At 41.2% G+C, this 22,266-nt stretch overlaps 2 protein-coding genes across 2 annotated transcripts; one reads left to right on the forward strand and one right to left on the reverse strand.

The window, feature by feature from the left end:
* The first annotated feature begins 417 nt into the window (after positions 1-417).
* On the forward strand, positions 418-15,412 carry tfe3b (transcription factor binding to IGHM enhancer 3b). Its single transcript, XM_080845433.1, has 10 exons — positions 418-674; positions 1,638-1,696; positions 2,717-2,964; positions 3,720-3,944; positions 5,175-5,270; positions 6,309-6,420; positions 6,535-6,591; positions 6,829-6,904; positions 7,361-7,508; positions 12,837-15,412. Exons 3-10 carry the CDS (start codon positions 2,773-2,775, stop codon positions 13,299-13,301), a joined length of 1,371 nt encoding a protein of 456 aa, XP_080701559.1. The 5' UTR covers positions 418-674; positions 1,638-1,696; positions 2,717-2,772; the 3' UTR covers positions 13,302-15,412.
* Positions 15,413-18,219: 2,807 nt separating this feature from the next.
* On the reverse strand, positions 18,220-18,807 carry LOC308371292 (transcription factor HES-5-like; the record flags this gene model as incomplete). The annotated part of the gene is made up of 2 exons (XM_080846137.1): positions 18,220-18,651; positions 18,751-18,807. 2 exons carry the CDS (start codon positions 18,805-18,807, stop codon positions 18,220-18,222), a joined length of 489 nt encoding a protein of 162 aa, XP_080702263.1.
* Between the last annotated feature and the right edge of the window lie 3,459 nt (positions 18,808-22,266).

The raw sequence follows: 22,266 nt of genomic DNA on the forward strand, positions 1-22,266 counted from the left end.
TTTTTTTAAATAGCTAGGATCGGTTTATCCAGTGGCAATGATAGTAGCTATGAGTGTGAGCTTGGGGGGATTCGCTTGGCTTACCCGGGGCTCTGAAATAATTAACTAGTATTTCAACATGGTTCAGTATCTTAATCAGTCAATCAATCAATCAATTAGAAAACTTCCCAGAACCAGAAGGGCACACCCCTGTTTACGGTTTCAAGTAGTCGCCTGGCGGAAGTTCTCAAGTGATAACAACACATACATCATGTTTAAAGAGAAGTTAAGCAGTTATACAGGATCTGACTTGACAAAGAGTATTTATTTTAACTACCCGTATACGCCGCTGTGTCAGATGTTATATCTTAGATTTAGCAGTTCAATATTGGGAGTGTGACGTACTCCTCAGAACCAGCTTCAGACCGTCCCGGGGAAGCTCCCTGGAAGTAATGTCAATACCACTAGCATTTTAGCTAAACGAGCTGCACTGGAGTAACGCCTGTCCCTGCCACTTACAATGAACCGGCGAGCCTTGTAGAATGAAAGTATGTCTTCCAAAACGAACTCGGGATACAAAATAAGGAAGCTACGATTGTGGACCCCAGAAAATAGATGCTAAGCAAAAGGGCTGACAGGTCTTCCATGACGTCTGAACTACATGTGTAACGCTAACTACCAAGTACGTAACTAATGTAGGTAAGCGAATTTTAATATAACGTTAGAATGAGCAACAATGCACTATATGTTTTAAATGCCAAACTTTAAAGTCCAGGATGGTTGACAACAATGTTCAATTTGACAGGCTAGCCTGCATGGCCTCCGTTAGTAAGCAGTGGTATGTGCATCATGGCTATGACGCTAATTAAGCCTACTTTAGATGAAGTCAGTTTAGACATCACAAGACTTTTCAATTGAGCACACTAAATCATCGTGTACTTGACTAGCAATGTATTTAAATTATAATTATCTATACCGAACGAAGGATTATTAGCAACCTTCTTAGCTAGCTACTAACCTAGTGTCACCGTTTCAAAAAGTTTGATGCTATATTGGCTAGTTGGAAAGCGATTGCTTAGGTTGGTGTAGCATATAGTGTACTCTCCCTGAAAATGACATACGTTAACGTTGGCTATGAAGCTTATATTATCAAACCACCTAGTGTAGCTTGCTAACTTGGAGAGGCTAATAGTGGGCATATAGGTAAGTTAGCTAGCTTGTGACGTTACTTTAATATGATTTTGCACAGCTTGCTAGGAAGCTAGCAGTTGGCTTTTGAGAATGTAATAACTTTGTACATATGTCATGTATTGGTGACTGAATTTGACTTGGCTGTCAGATATTTCGACATTTTAATTAGGCCAATTTCGATAGTTAGCATTAGCTAGCAAATACTCAACGAAATTTCTTCACCGTTGTTTTATGCATGTAAGTTAGCCAAAGTATTTTCGCCAGATATTAGCTAGCTATCCAGCTATTGGTATAACAACGATGTGGACAGTCCATTGTAAAGACAGTACTATCAACCTAAATATACATTCGATTTATATGATAGATTTATACTGGTTTAGAGAGTAACGTTAGTAGCTAGTCACATTGGAAAAAGTGAAACGTATTCACTAATAGTTTGTGTTTATGATATAAATCTATTTCAATAGGTTTGATACCTGTGGTCAATACTGTCAAACCATTGTCAGCATCAACCGTTTTGTTAAAGGTGAGCCTACGTAAATTTGTTTTGTTTATAATGTGTAACGTTGAAGTAAACGTTGCACATCTACACACCTTACCCTTGCATAACAAATACATTTGGCCATTACCCTATGTTGCTATTTGAACCATGATGACCACGTTGGACTAGTTGAAGGGTACTTAATGCAATTGTTGCAATGACGTCACGGTACAATTATTAGACTGGTAAGAGATGAATAGATATTTATTTAATCTGAGCCTTAGGAAAACCTGAAAACCAAATGCCTGGAATGGTTTGCCATCAAGTGTCTTTTAACCGGGTCCTGAATTAAGTCTGCTGTTTGCAATTTTTTTCTAACTTTTGCTATACTTGGCCAGTTTGGTGGATCGATCCGATTACAGAGCTCAAGAATGCCATCCCTATCAGGATGTTTGGAACATTAAGTCCAAGTTATCTTTTTAACACCATCTTTTTTTCATCAGGTCTAGCTTTTCTTCAAATTGTTGTGCTCGTTGTAAATCTGGTTTGAAGGTTAAAAGTACACCTGATAGTTCACTGGTTTTGTTGTAGTGGTGTTATTATCTGTACTCAAAGTTATATTATTGCATTTAGGCTAGCAGAGATCATTTTGATGGTTCTGTGTTAAGAAGCAACTGACCCTGAATGTGACCCTGAAAAAATAACAGAGGTAAATTGATATGATGACTGTTGCAGTCTGCGCTTTTTAAATACATGCTTTTAAATTTTCCTTCTTGAATATAATACCTTTCTACTTAAAAAATGGTTTAATACCTTCAGGCAACCAAAATCTGGAGAATGTCTGTCTGAAGAGCTACCAGGGATTTTGAAATGTATCAAGCCCTGCAGTGGTTGTGGTCCCAACTGGTGTAAAAATAAAACAAATAGACATACAGTTTCTGAATCTGGAAGTCTTCTTAGGCCCACTAACTTGTTAGTGGTTGGGCTTTCTTCTGATCCTGATCAGGGGTGTTCTACACTGTTTTCAAAAAAAGACACGTCAGCCTCTTATTTATTACCTTTCAGCTTGACCTGTGACCCCGTCACCCAGTGAGTCTTGGGCTGGACGAGCGTGTAGAGCCATGTCTTCCCGTGTGCTGCTGCGGCAGCAGCTGATGAGGGAGCAGGCACAGGAGCAGGAGAGGCGAGAGGCCCAGCAGCAGGCCTCTGCGGCTCAGCTCCGGTCCTCTGACTCCTCCCCTGCTATCTCTGTCACGGTGCCACCGTCCACTGCTCGCCCCCCTCCTGCACAGGTGCCCGTAGAAGTGTTCAAGGTAGGTGGCTAGCAAACATGGTATTGGATGATTGTTCTCCTGCACAGGTGCCCGTAGAAGTGTTTAAGGTAGGTGGCTAGCAAACATGGTATTGGATGATTGTTCTCCTGCACAGGTGCCCGTAGAAGTGTTTAAGGTAGGTGGCTAGCAAACATGGTATTGGATGATTGTTCTCCTGCACAGGTGCCTGTGGAAGTGTTCAAGGTAGGTGGCTAGCAAACATGGCATTGGATGATTGTTCCCTCCTAATACCTCCCTGGTCAACCGTCTGGTATTGTTTGTATGCATTGAAAAGCAATAGAATGGTAGAAACTCTATAAATAGGCTATGGCTCCATTAAACTTAAAGATGCCTTTGAATGAAGGTGTGTGCTACATAGCTACATGTAAATTCTGTTTGTCATGTGATATGTTTGTGTTCTCCGTGTAAGCCAGTTGAATCAAACTGTTTTGAATTACAGAAGGGCAGCAGAAGGGCATTCATATTAGATACCCTTTGCTTCCTGTTGTGTTTGTAGCATGCAAACAGCCCTTTTCTGACTTTGTGATATCTTTCACATATTGTTTTAAGTGATATGAGGGTTGTGTGGTATCACTTTTTTTTTTTTTTTAAGTTATCTGCAAACAAAGCAAGCAAATCAGATTCAGTCAAAGGACCAGCATGTATGATGGATACACCGATTGTGATGGTGTATGTGAGTAGACTGTATTTGTGACTAAAATGCTGAATTTTCGTCCTGTGTTTTCATTTAACAGGTGCAGACTCACTTGGAAAATCCAACAAAATACCATATCCAGCAGGCTCAGCGACAGCAGGTCAAGCAGTACCTCTCCACCACTCTTGGGACTAAAGTAGCAACTCAGACTCTCGGGGTGTCCCCTGTACTCCACTCCAGCTCTGCCCCCGAGATGGCCCCGAATGCCAGCAGTTGCCCCAACAGCCCCATGGCACTGCTGAATCTGGGGTCCAACAAGGAGGAGGTACCCCGATACTTAATTTACTTGGTAGAGATTGAAAGGGTGGGCAAAGGTTGGCAAGCAAGGACAGAGAGAGAAGGATAAAAGAGATTATATACAAGAGATACAAATTATATTTAATAATATGTAAGATATGAGAATGAATATAAATGTGAGAGAAAAATATGCTAGGACTGGGCAATTTGTTGATTTAATGGGATATTGGAAGTGTATGACCGGTTCCTCAGGTGCCCAATGGGTCTTGATAGACCATTATTGTGATAATTATGCCAGATGCTACATACAGAATTGAATTGGTGTTTTCAAGTAGCGTTACAATTTGCACAGAAAATGCCTGCAAATGATTGGTTGATGCAGAAACTTATGGTAAACTTATGGTAAGATGATCTGGTTTTGTTCTGTCTTGTGCTTCTACAAAGTGCAGGGCCCATCCAAGGGCACTATGTACCGAAAGCTAAGGGAAGTGAAATACTGAATACGGATGTCCTAAAAATGTGTCGATTCATTTCCTCCATCTCTTTACAAGTAATGAAAGAAGTATAATTATATATTTCACATTATGATACAATAGATCATCTTGTCATCTTGTCACAGTTCCCATTGTACTGTCAAAGTGAATTTACAGATGCTAAACAAGCCCAAAACCGTTACATCTGTCTACTGAGAGTGAAACTGTAGTTGAACATTTGGGAATTACTGCAAAAAATAAATAAAAATAACGCTTGGAACGTGCTCTGAAGAGACAATGGCTGCACTACTTCTCTAAGGGTCTACCAGGTCAGACACAGAATAAAAATAGAATACAAAATGGAAAAGATTTTTGCCCAAGACATCCCCAGGTAACATTACATTTGTAGTGTTGTTTTTGTGCCCCTCGGGTCCAGTCAGACCTTTTTGTATCATCTGCCTCTTGCAAGCTTTTTGTCACAATAAGCTGTGAAATATCACACACAGAGCTTAATGATATCTGTATGCCAGGCAGGAGCTCTGGAAGAGCAGCACAGTGTAGACGGTATGTTCTTGATTAGGGAAGTCATTTTTTTAATAATTATTATCTGTTTCACTCTGAAAGACTGCTGCTGGCATTCAAGCTATTCTTGACTGTAACCCTTTTCATTTTTAAGGAGTACAGAGTACCTGATGCTTGCTTGTCGCTAATAGACCAGGCTTTGTATATCACAACATTTCCGATTACACAGTGACACCCTAATGCCCTCCCTTCTCTCTCCTCAGATTGATGACGTCATTGACGACATCATCAGCCTTGAGTCCAGTTTCAATGATGACATTATGTCATTGATTGACTGTGGCCTTCAGCTTCCTAATACGGTATGTCTGTCCTCCCTCTCTCTTTGTCTCATTCAGTCAATTATCTGTTTCATGTACTGTGGAATGGGTAAAAGGTACCAAGATCTCATTCCCACCCTGTTTGCAAGATGTCTGATTTAAACATTCACCCTGTACCAAATCCGCGATTACCCAGTAAAGTCAACGCACATGAACCTAGACTGATCCCTGTTATCTCGGTTGATTGTCTGTGTCAGTATTGTCCCTCTAACAGTGCTGATAGATTCTCTCTCTCTCTCTCTCTCTCTCTCTCTCTCTCTCTCTCTCTCTCTCTCTCCTCTTCTTCTTCTTCTTGCTCGCTGTCATGCAAACGCACTCACACATTTGACACTTCACTAATGGCAGTAAGTTCAGGCAGGGTGGGGTCCATCACACAAAGGGTGGGAGTGACCACAGAGCCACACAGGATATTGGTAGTTCTCTCTCTGAGGACTATGCTGGGAAATCCTAGGCTCACTAGAGTAACATCAGGGAGTCTTTACAGTCAGTCTGAGTTTTTGTCTAACGGAGACGTCTGATTTAGAGGGTGCCCTACCGGTCTGTCTGAAGATGAGGATTTTTGTTCTGTCGCCAGAGCATGAAAAGAACAGGAAGAATCTTCAGGTAAAGGGTGGAAGGTTTAGGGGATTTGGGTAAAGGTGGTCTGGGTTTTTATGCTAGGGTGAAACCCAGCAACAGAGAACACAGCTATGCTGTCAGATATTGCTATGAAGATTGAGATAGGAAATGTCTATGGATTGGTTTTAAGACCCAGGAGTATTTCTGCAGAGACTTTCTTTGAAACCGCTAAGTGATTTGCTGTTCAACTGACAGATATATTTGTCTCACCAAAAAAAAGCAATAGTTATCCCTGTGCAGTTTCAACATAATCCTCAAGTAGTACACCTTTCTTCCTTCACACCCATGTTGTAAATGAGAATGTTTGTAATTTCCATGAGATTTCTTGAAATTTACAGTATGCACAAAGCTATGTCCAGTATTTTTCATGAAGTGAAGAGGTGGTCTTGTGGATTTTCACAGCTACCAGGGAATCTCCTGGATATCTACAGCAGTCCTGGCATGGCAACTCCCACCATCACAGTTAGCAACTCCTGCCCAGCGGACCTAGACAACATCAAAAGGGAACTATCGGGTAATTGTCTTGTCTTGCTTTCGCCCACAGTGTAAAAATGAAGTGACTTGGTCAGTGGATAGATGCAGGTATACTGTGTTAACTGTCTATAAATATGTTATAAACTTGTTTCAGATACTGAAGTCAAGGCATTTGTGAAAGAGAGGCAGAAGAAAGACAACCACAACCTCAGTGAGTGGCTCCTTTCTCTTTCTCAAACTGAAGAAGCATCCTTACTGTTTGTGTGTAGTCGTGCTTGGTCTGGGTGTGTGTGTCAATGTGCGCACACTATGAATAATATTTACGATCTCGAGCTTGCATGTGACTTGTGATGTGTATCGCCTCCGTTGGCACTGTGTTTATTTGTGCTTACTGTCGACTAAATGTTTCTGTTAGTCTCCTATTGAGCCACTGTTGTTATTTATTCAGTTGAAAGGAGGAGGAGGTTCAACATCAATGACCGCATCAAGGAGCTGGGCGCACTTATGCCCAAGTCCAGTGACCCGTGAGTATCTGCTCTTTTTCCACATGTGTCTTTGTCCTTGTGATGATACATTTTGCGGCTTGAACAGTAAAATTCCCTCACAGACAGACCAGACCAGAACAATCTCAGTGTTATTATTGTTAAAGCAGCAGGAAGTAGTTTTTGACTAAAATTAGCAAGATTACTGCCTAAAAGTCAATAGACGCAAACCTCTACAGCACAGCTTGCTAAGTTGTTATAATATTTGCCGGGGTCCTGCTGTAATAGCTGTTGCTACATTTTATTTCACAACACTACATGTTGAATATCCTGGACCACCAAGGCCAATCACTAGCACGTTTATCTGCCCTTCACATGACCATGTAGCATCCAAATGGATTTGAACCCAAAAGCTAACTACCCGCCAACAGTTAGGTGCATATGTGAGCGTGTCTCTGATGGTGTCTCCATATTCCCCTGGGGGTTCTGGGGTGGCAGGGAGATGCGCTGGAACAAAGGCACCATCCTGAAGGCCTCGGTGGATTACATCCGCAAGCTGCAGAAGGAGCAGCAGCGTGCCAAAGAGGTGGAGCTGAGGCAGAAGAAATTGGAGCACGCCAACCAGACCCTTCTCCTGCGCATACAGGTCAGCTCAAACACACTTGCACAGAAACACACACACACACACACACCAGTAGAAGATATCGTAGTTTTGGAAGAGGTCCACAAAGGGTTATAGAAGGCGCAATTCTTACTTGTTATTAGGGCTGGACGGTATGACGGTATATACCGCGCGGGAGAGATTTGGCTATACAGTTTCAACCGCGGTATACTCTAATTTTAAATAAAAGAGAACGTCCCTTTATCGGGTTCGGCGAAGCAACTTCTGATAAATTACCATAGTAACATTTCTCTTAGCACTAACCTGCTCCAGGGCAGGCTAAAATGAGAGTACCTGGATTAAGTTTGCCACACCCCCCGGCAAAAGGAGGGGTCCCACTGTTCTTGTATGAGCGCTACCTATTCAGCCGACAAGGAATATTTAATTTACAAGACCTTCTCGAGTCACACCACAGACGTACATTGAATGTCTTGCGCTTTTTTGCGAGTGGATGCATAACGTCTTTGATCCCAGGAAATTTGAGCACATAACCCATCTCCCTTACGGAGATATTGACGAAAGTTGTTTTACCTACCTAAGATCTTGATTTTATCATGTCCCTTCTACAATGACGATGTTATTAACCATACGTCATCAACAAATGCAACTTACATCATTGCAAACGTCTAGTTTTGCAAACGTGTCTAGTTTTTGTGCAGTAGTGAATAAAGTACTACACCATAGAATATCATTTTTGTAGAAAATGATTAAGGTGGATGCATGATAAGAAGAGAGAAATACACACAATATATTTTCATTGCTTCAATTTATTGAATTTCTTATTAATAAATTTACATTTAGTCATTTCACAGACGGTTTTATTCAAAGAGATTTAAAACTACAAGTACGGAGGCGAAGGGGGTCGAACCAGCGATCTGTTGCATGCAAACCATGAGCTCTAACCGCTGCACCAAAGACACATATTCGTCATTGGAAAATAGCTGACGACCCGCAAACGTGGCCCATTCAACTTAACTTTTTTGAATATTCTAATATTCTTATAATTGCCTCATGTAGCTCACGCCTAAATTAAACCGTTTCATTTTTTCCGGCTTAGTCTGAGCCTTTCGAGAGAGGTGGCCTACGCCCAGTGGTTAAAGTGGGATTTGGTAGGTGGGGGTACTCTATTTTCCGGTGTGGTGGCGGCGGCGGGGGGGTATTTGGTGGATCTGGCGGCGGCCGTGGCGGGGGGTATTTGGTGGATCTGGTGGCGGTGGCGTTGAAATCACCCATTCCTATATTTTTTTAATCACAGTGATATAAGGAGGTCTAACCAAAGACCTAAACCAGGGATGGATCATGAGCCTTTGGGCCCCTATTTTGGTTCCATGAGAAAATTTTGAATTTGGTATATATGATTTCCTGTATTCTGGTGCATTTTGGGGATGGCCAGCTGGAAATGAACAATTAGTGCTGACATTTAGATTTGAAACTCATAGCATTTAAGCGATTCACACATTTTAGAATGTTGGCCTATAGTAGATATATGTTTATGCTGTAAACCACTTAGTTCTTTAGTAGGCTACATATACAGTATAGTGATATACTGTAGGTCTTCTCTCTGAATGGTGACAGGCCTACTGCAGACATCCCGGTCACACCCATCCACCACGCAAGGTTACAGAGCTCTTTATCATAAAAAAAATGATACAAAAAATACTGATTAGGCTACATGAAATGGAGCAGAAGAAATTAGCCTAGGCTACTGTAAATCTACTACTCTTACACTTGTGTTCCAATACGTGTTTTTTTTTTAAACAGAAAATGGAAACTTCCAGCCCCTGAGCTTGTAATTGTTTATTATTTTTTGTCTATTTGACAAGCTGACGTGCTAGCCAATAACCAACTAGTTGCCCATTGTTAATGTTCGTCATTCCCAGTCAGGGCTAGAGTGATAGAAAACGAATAACTAAAAGCCTGGTTCTTTCTTTAAGTTGTGTTTGTTGCCCTATTTAAAATATAGACGTTAGACTTTAGCTTACTACTTCACCTTGGACTCCAACATGCACTCGCTCTGACTGGAACAGTCTAAACACTTACCGCAAAGCGTCGCGCTCTCAACTGAACTGACAGGTTAACTGTTTTTTTTCGCGCGAAGCGTGTTTGTCAGAGGGATGAACAAGGCGGGGCTAGGGGATGATATTACGTTTTGATTTGATCGAGACGCTGATGAACTCCCTCAGAAGGAGCGCGAGCCTTTCACAGTGCACGAGCCTTTCCGGCCCACTTTAACCCCTGCCTACGCCGATCGGTGAGCTCAAACAAGGCGGGTCAAACTAGGCCGATGTAACATGGGGGCAGTGGTGACAGGGAAGCCACTCATAGGGAATGTTATGTGCATGCGTGCCTGCGTGCCTGCGTGGAGATAACCCCAGCCTCTTATAGGGAGTGCCAGGGCAGGGCTCACTCACAGCGAGTGATCTCAAGAGGAGTCATGGCCTCATGTGCAGGACATATTTTATGTGAATAAAGGTTATCTACAAGACTTTTTATAATATATGCTACACGAATGCCGTGAGGTCAAACGGAATAGTGTAGGTCTTAACTGGAGCTCAACTCAACTATTACAGCTAGCTTGCCGCTAACACTAACTGAAAACACATTGGTACACATAGTGGCTAGGTAGCTAGCTGCTAATAAGTAACATATTAGCAGTGTTATGCACGTTCACACCTCACATGAACTAGTTCAAAGTTCAGTTCATACAAGTAAATATGAATCATTCACGTTCATAGTTCACCATTTAAATTCTGAACTCGTTCATAGTTCAGTTCAGTTGATTTTCATTTTTTTAAATAATTGCTAATTTTCCAGGAGGACATTGTTTGCACAGAAAGGTGCGATTTTTACTGTCTGAAACTTGATCAGATACACAGCCCTGTTGTACCATTTAAATCATTAATTATACAGGGAACTAACGGTAAGAATGCAACCTCTTAAGCAATGATATGCGACTGGCTTAATCTAAGATATACAAGAGCATTTACACTTAATGAAAGACCGCTCAAAAGTTAGTAAAGGTAAACCCTGTAACATGTTATTTGTACATTAGCAGTTTATGCTAAGCCAGTTCACGAACACTGCAATCATGCTGGATTAATTAAGTGACAGTGCTCGTAACAATTATGAGCAAGCTAAACTATAACAAACACATGACAAGGTAGGCTACAAAGTCAAACTTACATATAGGCTACATGGACGCACACAACTTCAACAAAGTGCAACGTTCAATTATGTGAAAATATTCCCGAAGTTAACTGCCACTCCATCTAAATAAACCGTGAAGAGAAATGAAAACACTATCACATGATCAACGCAATTACCAAATATGGTCATTTACCGAAACATGCTCTGTCTTGGCAATAATTACTATGGCCTTTTTAACAGGTACTGAGCAATGACAGGTTGCAAGCATTCGATTTAGACAGCGTCTTTCCTCAGTAGAAGGAAAACATTCCGTAACGTTTTAGTTTAGTTGCACCGGACCCAGATACGTTCACCGTTCAAATTCATTATTTCGAATTAAGTTGCGTTCAGTTCATCGTTCTCGTAAAAATGAACGTATTCAATGAACGCGTTCATGCACAACCCTGCGTATTAGTAACATAGTAACACATCAGCAGTAATGAATCAACTGTACTGATATTAAATGTACTACTAACATGCTATTCTCAAATTAAAGCCAGTGACATGAGTATTAACGATTAACGAGTTAACGATGGATACCGACAGTTAGCATACCCAGCTAGGTAGCATTACCATTGGATCTGACAGTTATGCTAGCGCTTGCTAGCCCTTGGTATCCCCACGAAGGAGCATTGTTTCCGGGCACTTTTCACTTGACGAGCAGGGGCAATACAGTCATCTGGAGAGTTCAAAATGATACTAAACAAAGGGAAATTTACTGTATGGAGATATTTCTGCTTAGTAGACAATGCGGATTCTAATTAGGCTGTTGGATATGTCCAATGTAAGAAGTGTGTAGTTTTAATGAAATATGATTGATGCAACTCTCGTTCTCCACAACAACATGGATAAACCTGGATGGTTGGATGTAGATAGTTTCATAACGAACGTCGGCGTGCAAAAAGATCTTCAATGGTAAGACTTGTCTGTTGTGCCTCATAAAACGTGAGTTTTATTAAAGCATAGCGTGTGTAATGTGTAGCTATTTCATTCCGAGATTGCAGGGGAGTAAAATGCTCCGCCGCCGAAGTAGATTACATGTTTTTAACTTTGGGTTAATTCCCTTTCCTTTATGTCTGCTGCTGGTTAGTAAATACAGACAGCCGGAAAGGTTAACAAACGGAATAAAATAGCTACACATTACACACGCTATGCTTTAATAAAACCCACGTTACTCACATACTGGTTAACACTGTTACAGCACATAAATGTTTGTCGCTACATCCAAACTATGCGTCACCGTTGTCCCTCCCTGTACGTGCTCCAGCCGCACCATTTTACTTGCAATGTGAATCATTTAATTTAAATATCCTTATTGGCCTTTTGATGTATCAACTGTCACATTTGTTGCACCTTAATCATTTTCTACAAAAATTATATGCTTTGTATGGTGTAGTAGACTGAGACTATTCACTACTGCACAGAAACTAGACACGTTTGCAAAACGACACGTTTGCAATGAAGTAGGTAAAACAACTTTCACCAAAATCTCTGTAAGGGAGATGGGTTATGTGCTCAAACTTCCTGGGATCAAAGAAGACGTTAGTATTCACGTGCAACCTAAAAATCACTTCTCAGGAGTGCTGCGCATGCAAGTTATTTAGGGTGTATCAACTGTACCCATGTCTCAACTGTACTAATACCACTGTCATATAATTATGAGTTCAGTAAAAGACGGAGCAAACTCAGTTTTCTACCGTTGTTGAAACACATCCACACGTAGACTTGTTTTCTTTCCGTCTGAGAGTGGTTATTCAAAGAAAATATTAAGAACTATATACTGATAGAAAGAAGGGAACTTTCAGCCACTACACTGCCTGTGCACGATGCGGATCCACGTTGATGTTGTTAGTAAACAAACCAGGTGGGAGCACATCTCCGTCGTCTTTGCGCATGCCCAAGGCAAGGTAACCGGTTCAAATTTCGCTCCATGTATACACGTAACGACAAGAGCTGTTTCCCTTAAAAATGTTCACACCTATTCGTGAAGACGATTCGATAAATTGGGTGGGTTAAATTGACACATGTACACGGGCCTAGCACAGCATCTGATCATAACCGTGAAATGAACTGTCTGTAATCAAATACCCTTTTTTATTATTGTTTTGCTTGCTGTTAACTGATCAGGAGCTGGAGATGCAAGCTCGGGTCCATGGCGTTCCTTCCTCTTCAAACGCCTCTCTCCTGGCCCAGCAGCCTCAACAGGCCCAGCAGCAGCAGCAGCAGGGAGTACAGCTTGGCGGAGACCCCCAGGCCTCCCGCTCGGATCTCCACTCCCAGACGCTCCTCAGCCTGGATGTGGGCTCCATGGCGCAGGCCTCCTCGTCCTTCCTCTCCCCGCCTCCATCTGGCTCCCCAGTGGGGGTCACCATCAGCAGCTCTCTGGACCTTGGCACGCTGAGCTTCGCAGAGCTGGACGACCCTGCCGGCACCTCCCTTTACCCAGATGTGGGGCTGGCTGATATCCTGATGGATGAGGATTGCGGCTTGGGCCCTGCCCAGTCGAGCGCCGACCCCCTTTTTTCCATATCGCCTGGAGCGTCGGAGAACAGCAGCAGGAGAAACAGCTTCAGCATGGAGGAGGACTTGTGACAGAAGCTTGGTGTAGTAGCTGAGACAGACTCTCTCTCGGTGTGTATGTGCGTGTGCGTGTGCGCGCACATGTGTGTGTGTACTGTGGTATGTATGCTTATTAAGTCCATGTCTAACAGAGTATGCATGTTTTTAAATTTTTGTGGTAAGATCGCCTTTTCAGTAACTCTCCACAGCTTAAATCTTCCTAATTGTATAGTCCTACTTCACTCCGGATCAGGTTCAGTACAATAAGACAAATCATACCTCACAGGTCACAAGGAAAAGATAGTCAGTGGTTTCCTGGTGTGTAAAACAAAATCAGTAATCATTGAAAATATTGCTAATATTATAAGAAAAACAGTTAGTACAGGTATGGCTTGTCGGTGTGGAAGATGTAATACTATGATTAGTGTTTTCCTTTATTTGCATTTTGCGCATTCAGAGCATAGAAGGGAAGTGCACCATCAAACAGTGGTTATATATTTTCATATGAAAACTTTAAGATTAAGGATGGGTGATTTAAGTCAAATTTCCATGGTGGGGTTGTGGGCTGGGTGAATGTTGGCATCAGGGTGCAATACAAGTAATTTATGTACTCAACATGACATTTCTGTTATAAACCAAAGGGATAATTTAGATAATATATTCATAGGGAAATTATATATAAAATGTTTTTTTCTTTTTTAATATTATGTACTTTTTCTGCTACGTGTTTTGAACCTTCTCTTTTTGCGTCTGTGTTCTTTGAAATACCTCTCAGCTGTCAGTAGCACTTTAAGCTGGTATGCACCTCTTAGTTTTTTTTTTCCTCCAGCCTCCTAACCATTTCTTAACTAGACAACATTTCTCAGATCTATATTTTTAGCACCATTCTTGACTATCAAAGGAGTGCAATTTGCATTTTGGTTTGTGGTTTGTGTGCAGTGTACTATTTAGTGTTTTCCGTGCCACTCTTGCTCGCTCACAATAGAAAGTTGCTAGGGCCATAGGGGTGTACTTTTTGGCTTTACACTAATAATGCCAGGGTTATATTAATTATGAGTGCTGCTTCTCTACTTTGTATTTTAGAAGAGCCAATCGTTTCCTACTTACTGTAACTAACTGTATTTTGTAATTGGGAAGCTTAAATCACTGCTCAGTTACTAGCATTTATAAACTAAACGTGTTGAGAAATCCAAAATTGTCATTGCGTCCCTATACAATGCAAGAGATTTTAACAATGGACTTCAAGCCAAAATAAATCATGACTGCATCATTTTGTGTTCTCATTTGAGCAGAGTGCCTTTAGTGTGAGGACCAGAAATGCCCATGGTCAAATGCACAAAGGATGCAACAAAACCTGTGGTTGATGTCAGAATTGTAGCAGGGTTTCAAAGTGTATGTGTCTAAAACAAGGATTTATTTTGAAAACATTTTAAAATCCGGACACATTGAAATAATGGATTTTCTCAAGAAGTGTTGTGTGTCCATCATCAAGAAATCTTTACCCTCTCTGCAATGTAAGTAAGAGCTGACTCTCTTTGGTCATAGCTGTTTCATGGAGCATTTGCTGTTCTGGTTTCATTGTGTTGTTTTCCACATTAAAGGAAGTCATTGTGGTCATTGTCCTCTGTACTGTAGCTGAAACAATCCAGCTCTTGTACGTAAAGCTCTCATGTTAGCAGGTCAATACTGGGAATGTCTACTACTCACAAAATGAACAAAGTTTCCTTGACGACTGTCTCCATCTGCTGTTTTAGACTGCTTTACACTTCTAAAGGTGTGTTTAGCATAATGTTAACTCCTATTCTGTGTACTAATATGCAATTAATGTGAAATATCTTTTGAGAATTTCACTAGAATTCTGGGAATTGTGGTGCTCTAGTGACTTGTTTAGACTTCGATTTGCTTCTGTTTGAATTTATTATCTGATAGTACTGAGAACTCCTCAAAAGAAGGGAGTGGGTTCATGAATATGCATTTTAAAATGACTTTATGCAAACAACGTAAACGCTCATTTGTATTAAAAGAAACGTTTGAGGAGGCAATGTTTTAGATTGAAAGAGTCCCATGGGGCATTTTATAGAAGAAAAAAACATTTTGTAATGACCTTGTGACCATAACCTTCAAATTAACAAAACAAAATAAATGTCAAGGGAAACTTTTAACGTCTGTGACTTTTTTTCTTTGGTGCTGATGCTGGTCCTAATAAGTTCAGGGGTGCTGCATTTTCACACTGCACTGAGAGAGGGACATTACTCTTGCAGGTTCCCCAGTAATATACATTAGAAGTGTATTTGTTGTGTCTGATGAGAGTTGCTGTATATATTTTTAATCATCTTTGGGAAGTTTTTGACATAGTATTTGACATAGGGCAGTATTTGACAGATTTATTCGATTCAGTTTACGGGACAAAAGTTGCATGGTTCCTATGTAATCTGTTTTCTCAAATTCGCCAAAGGCACCAGCCCCGACTTTTCCATAAATACTCCATGTCAATAGGTAATTTTACAGTGAGTATTTGTTTTATTTTATAAATATACTTTGGGAGTTTTATAGGATTTCTCTAGAGGGAGTCAGTGACCACACATTTCTGTTTAATGCAGTCAAGGTAAGACAGGTAGTAACCGCAGCACATTGCATAACATTTTTATCCACCATCATTAGTTTAACGTGGATGTTAATAAGCCTTCATTGGGAATGACAAGGTGAATGTGAACATTTCTAATGGATGCCTCAGTTATCTAACACAGGGTTTCCCAACCCATGGTCCGCGACTGAGGTGTTCCGAATTGCTTCAGGGGATAATTCTTACGATTTACCGTCGAGTGGCAACATTGTGTTTGGCATATATTCCTTCCTTGACGGCGAAAAAAATACCATTAAACAACAGTGTCTAAAATACACGCGGTCTGAAGTGATTACTCGTAAATGTATAGGATTCGACGGACGTCAGTAAAGGTGCATTAGTGCTGTTTTTGTGCGTTATCATTGGAGTGGACTTGCTTTTCTGTGGAGACCTACCAACTCAAACTATTGTCCAGGAATGCATAGTGCTATTTATGTTGATAATAGATTGCAGCCACAGATTTAATTCATTATTTGAATCATTATAGTGACCTATTTAAACATATTTATTTGAACCTATTTGTTTGCATGTCTGAAGCATCACCTATTTTAATTAGGCCTAGCTGAGTGGTCTTGTTTGCGTGTTCCATCACTTGTTTTGAGTACATGCTATCTTTTGGGTCTTTTCTGGTTTTATTTCCTTGCTTGTTTGCTGTGCACAAGTAGGCCAATTAGGGTTTTATGTTGTTTTCTGGTGCACAATACAAATTTTGATGCAATATCTAGAGTTAGATTTTCTTTTATTCATTTCTAGGCTTCCACCTGTGGCAGGTGCTGATGTTGCTTTTTGTGACACATAATAATCGCTAATTAATTTAATTAATGGATTATAGATTAAATTAGCCTAATTGAATATAGATTCGCTTAAATAAGAGGGGTGTCTGTTGAGCCCCAACCTGTTACAAATACGAAAAGTTGGGCCTCGGAGTCAAAAAGGTTGGGAACCCCTGATTTAACATATCCCACTAACTGGAGGATAACCTGGAGGAAGCGCTGTCAGATAAAGATATTTCATCTTTGTCATGTATTGTTTTAACTAAAAAGGCAATGTAACACTGAAGTTGATGGTTTCATATACTGTTTGCATTGCTGAAAGACGTTTTATCAAACCACACGAGGTATGTGAGCATGCAGGCCACTCAGGGACCAGTTTCCAAGTATTCTCTGAAGAGTACTGTGAATATTTTGTGATTACATTTTTTGAATGCTTATATAAAATGTATGTTATGGAAAGTCTATCAAGTGATTGAGAAATAAAACCCACTTCACATTTGAGCTTTGATGGCTTTGAATTCACATATTTACATTTCTCTGCAAATTTGTGACCCTTCTATTGCATGGAATAACCATTTCCAAGATATGTTATTGGTTGAGGAGGTGTTAATTTGCAGCCTGCCTCGCACACTCTCACACCTAGATGTTAAAATTGGCACCCTCACATCAAGGCGAGCGGAGTGTGGCAGCTGATCCTTCCTGTCCACTCTATATCTTCCCAGACTTCTAGCTGGTTTATTATCCACACCAGACTTCAGCGACACACTTCTTTACACAGCAACTGGTTTGTTTGGTTAGACGAAAAGGGGAATGTTAGCTACTTATATGGTTGGAAAATGTTTGGTCGACTAGACAAAAAAAAACATGTGTCAGGTAACACAATGCATTCCTCAAGGGATAAGCATTTTGCACAAAGGATTTCATTTTCATATGGGGTAAGCATTCCAGATGAAAAGTGCATTAGGAATGCAGCATTCATATTTTGGATTTGCATTCAAAACATTTGCAGTGTATTGTCATGCAAATGATAGTAATCGCAGTTAATAACAGTCCTCTCCCAGCCAGTAATGTCTGAATGTAATTTACTTGATCTAGCCCATTGATTGCAATACTTTCACATTACTATTCTTCTCCGTTTAATGAACAAGCTTCATGAAACCCTTAGGTCTATTGTGCATTTCGTATTTGTATGTTAAGTACCCTGTGGTCTGAAAGAATTAAATTGAGAATTTAAAACATCTTTATTAGCCAAGTCAAAAAGACACACAAATAATATCAATATGATATACAACATTGTACCCTAATAATCAGTTTAATATAAAACAGATATATCACAGGCCCACGGCGGGCAATCTGGCATGCGTTTTAACAATATTTACAGAGCTGTACGGTGTCACAACAAGGGTCATTATTGATAAGGTATACATTTATGAATACTTAAAGTAGCCTATCACATTTGAAATGTCCTCAATCACAGTCAACAGACACAGCCTTAGGTAAACAAAAGCCCTTCCTCTAATGGACACTTTTTTTGCGGAGTGTTGACTCATTCATTTCACCACGGTCTCCACGGTGGCTGTCGGATGTTGGCTGAACTTTTGGAAGGAGAGTGAACAACTTCACTGGTCGATACGTGGCCATGACTTAGCCCAGTTCTACCACCAAGCGGCGTTGTACTGTAGTGCTTCATCAACACGGCTTGTGAATCCTTCAACTCGTTGTGGGCTGCGAAGAAGCAGAGAGTCTCCTGCAAACACCTGCGGAATCCTTCTGCATAACTATTTACAGGTCTAGTGACAGGAGATGACAAGGCGCTCTGACGCGTGCGGTCTTTTAAGGAGAGGACGGCCATCTCAAGGATATCGGCTTTTTCAAGCTTGTTTCTGGGTTGGTGTGTCTGGAGTTCACTGCCGAGCAGCATCTTGAGTTGTCCAATGCTGCTGTTGATGCGATCCCTGCGTCTTTTCTCCACAGCTGGCTTTCTTACCTGAGAAAAAGATCAACGATTAGTAGGCTATCAGGCTCAGAAATTGGCCTACTCTACGTAAACAATTTAATGTTGTCATGGAATAATATTTACGCTTACTTTCATTTTCTCTTTCACTGAGGATGTCCTTAGGTTGCAGATTTTGAGAGGTGCCATCGAATTATTTTCAAGAGTCCCAACACTATCTGGTCATTTCGGTTGTTATGCCCTCTGCATTTATATATGTAGCCTACAGCAAAAGGGCTAGACCTTTTGCCTATGACAGGGTATGCTGCTCTAACTAACCAATCAGAGACGTAAACTGCACAATGGTAGTGTTTCAATTAGCCAACTCCATGGCACCAAGAACACAAAGCGTGCATCCCGCGCGAACAGGTGGAGTGCGCATTAAATGAGAGCCGTAAAATAGTTGACTACATGACCCGTGACAGCATTTTAAGACCCTGTCCCATTCACACTGAAGAATGGCCCAGGAATGGCGGGAAACAACTCACAATGCATGAATGAACATTGCTGAACAATTAAATGGTGTGCGCATTGCACTTTCCCGCCCAAAATAAGGAATGAAAAATTAGGCTATTCCAATGGTCAGAAGCTATAATCTGTGGTTCCATCCAATACCCTAGATTCTGACTAATTCATCATTAGCTCTTTCTCTCTTTATATATATATATATATATATATATATATATATATATATATTTATATATATTTAACCAAAATAAAAAAATATTGCATTATATAGGCAAGCCTAATGATCAGCAGTTTTCCATTAGTCATTACATTTTTCACTCACTTGTCTCACATTTTGGCGCCATTATTACAAAAAAAAAAAACTTAAGCCTATTGTGTTTGTCCCCAATTATCAAAGAGGGCAACCCCTGGGAATGAGGTGCTTTACTGAGACCATTACTAATGTGATGGTGACGACGGCACACTTCTTTTGTTCCGTCATTGAATTGGTGCGATGGGAAAGTTGCGACAACATAGCCTCCAGGATTAGTCTTTGAAGGCGACGCCGGTGAGCTCAAAAGAGCAGCTGCCTTATGCGCGCGGGAAACTTTTAAAAATAAGCTTGCTAAGGTCATACGCCTTGTCTACACGCATCTTTTATACTTGTATTGTTAATTATACAAATAAAAAAATTAACACAATTTGTCCTACACATTTCACTTCGGTTAGTAAGTACCACCTAGTACCTACATGGAACATGGTTTCTAAATATAAAATAAACATATAATGGTATCAATAACAACATGATAACAACCACATAAACAAAATAACAGGCCTATGCCTACTCATAATCAATATCATATTAATTTTAATCTTAAACACATACTAGGCCTATTCAAAGTGCTATTCCCTAACCTACAACTAGAATGAATAAGAATAGAGCAGCAGGTGTCCTTTGATAGCAATACACATGTCGGCTGATAAAATGCCCATTATATATTAAGCCTCTGTGTCCCAAAAATCTCTCAATTAATTAGCCCTATGTGTTTTATTATATCTGTAGCCGGTAAACCTAAACCACTTTACAGAGAGACTCTCATCAGGCGTTTGGAAATGTGTTGTTTACTCCCTTGAGCAGAAGTTTATCCTGCAACAAAAATAAGGTAGGGAACAGAGAGAGAGATAAGAAAGAAAGAAAACAAACTTTAAAGGGAAGTTGCAGTAAAGCCGTCTTGGTAGGTCTTTCAAAGTAGGTTTTGAGTCTATCTGCTCCATATATGTATGTGTGTGTCCCAACTGGGGCCCTCTCTCTCTCACACACACACACACACACACACACACACACACACACACACACACAGAGGCAGATGCTAGGCGTTATACTCAAATGTGTGGTGCCCCTGCCAGTCCACTCACTCAGGATCTGGGAATATCCTGACCTCTCCTCTCTAGAGCTCACTTGCTCGCACCCTTGATGTGGACGCAGGCTCAATAGCATTCCAGTATCACATGATGGGGCATTCACCAGGCCAAGGGCCCTGAAAAGCCACTCAGAGTGGGAAACTGTGGCTTTGTTCATTACCTTCTGCCTCATTTGAACCCTCCTTTTTACTGTGTCAACAGTTGGCAGCATGTTGGTGGCCTGCTTTGAAAGGAAAGGAAGTCCACATTGGCATTGTGATGAAAACCAAATTAAATGCACTTAATGCAAGTTTGAGTTGAAACTGCTATTTTCTCAAGTAACTGTAGCAACTGTAACTGCCCAGATATTTTGGGGTTGCTGTATTATTTCAAGTGGGTGTGTGTGAATGTGTTGGTCTGTCAAGCATGACAGGAATGATGTTATCCTCCGTTTCTGACAGAAGACTACCTGAGGCCATTCTAAGGTGTGGTGGTGGGGGCTTTTGTGCTGACAAGAAGAGGTCCAGATGGTCCATTGAGTGGCGGTGGATCAGTGGCAGCGGGGAGGAGTGCAGGCTCAATGGGGCTGAAGTGTGGGAAAGAGGCGCAGGTCTGAGCTCTCACACATTCCACACCGGAGAGGGGCTCCTCTAGCCTTGCTTAGCCACTCTGGCAGCTGGCTTCAGTGTGCCACTGTGTGTGGGTGTCTGTGTGTGTGGTGTGTGTGTGTGTGTGTTTGAGGGGACTCATTAGAAGGCCAAGTCTTTATCTTTTGAATGAAGAGAATATCCATGCTGGAATGCGATCAGTCCCAAACAATGTCCCCACACTGACACCCCCCCTTCTCTGTAATTGGCATAGTTTGTCATGAGTGAGTCACTGGTGAGAAACGTTCAGCTTGAGGGATGAGGCAGAAGTGAAACAAAGGTAAAGTGGAGTGAAGATTTCCCTCCAAAAATGCAGAGCATCTGGCTAGCAAGCAGAGGTATCACTATAACAACCTCAACTCATGATCAAACTATCTTTGGTTCTGAGGGAATCATTTTAAATTGAACAAATGGCTTAGTAGAAGTCTAGATTTTGTATTATGTTTGTGTCATTTTTTCTTTGTGTTGACACATACATCATAACGCCCATATATCCAGCTGTAGTTATGAGTACAGTAAATATGAACTCCACTTTAAGTCAACCGTCTCATCCTAATTCTTGTATTAAGCACACCTGGTCCAATGGACAGGTGAACACAATTTAGAACAATGGTCTTGAACTTTCCTTGAAAGAAGTTCCCATTGTTGTACTGTTTAATCATGCCTTCGTACTGTAAACAGTGGGCCAGTAGCAGATGCTGGGGCACATGTGCGGTTAATGAGAGGCAAAGGAGGGCTGGGGTGGTGGTGGTGGTGGTGGTGGTGGTGAAGGGTAAGTAAGCGTTCAGAGCAGGTGATGTGTGTGAGAGAGAGAGACGCAGTGGGAACACACACGCGTCCCACAGTCCAGAGCGGCCTCTGATCTCTGCCGCTGGTTCAAAGTGTTTGTATCTGTGTGTGTGCATGCATGCCTGGCTGTGTGTGTGGGAGAGAGAGAGAAAGAGTGTGTGTGTGGGGAGGGAGGGAGGTTGGGAGGGTGGGATTCTATTGACTGGAGGACGTGTGAGCAGGATCCTGCCTGGGTTTCCCACACTATCCATTTATTACCCAGTATTCCCCAGGGGGAAGTGGGGGCCCCAACAATGGAAGTGTGCCTTCCTCAAGGGGACAGGAT

The sequence above is a fragment of the Sprattus sprattus genome (assembly GCF_963457725.1).
Source record: "Sprattus sprattus genome assembly, chromosome: 10".
NCBI lineage: Eukaryota > Metazoa > Chordata > Actinopteri > Clupeiformes > Clupeidae > Sprattus > Sprattus sprattus.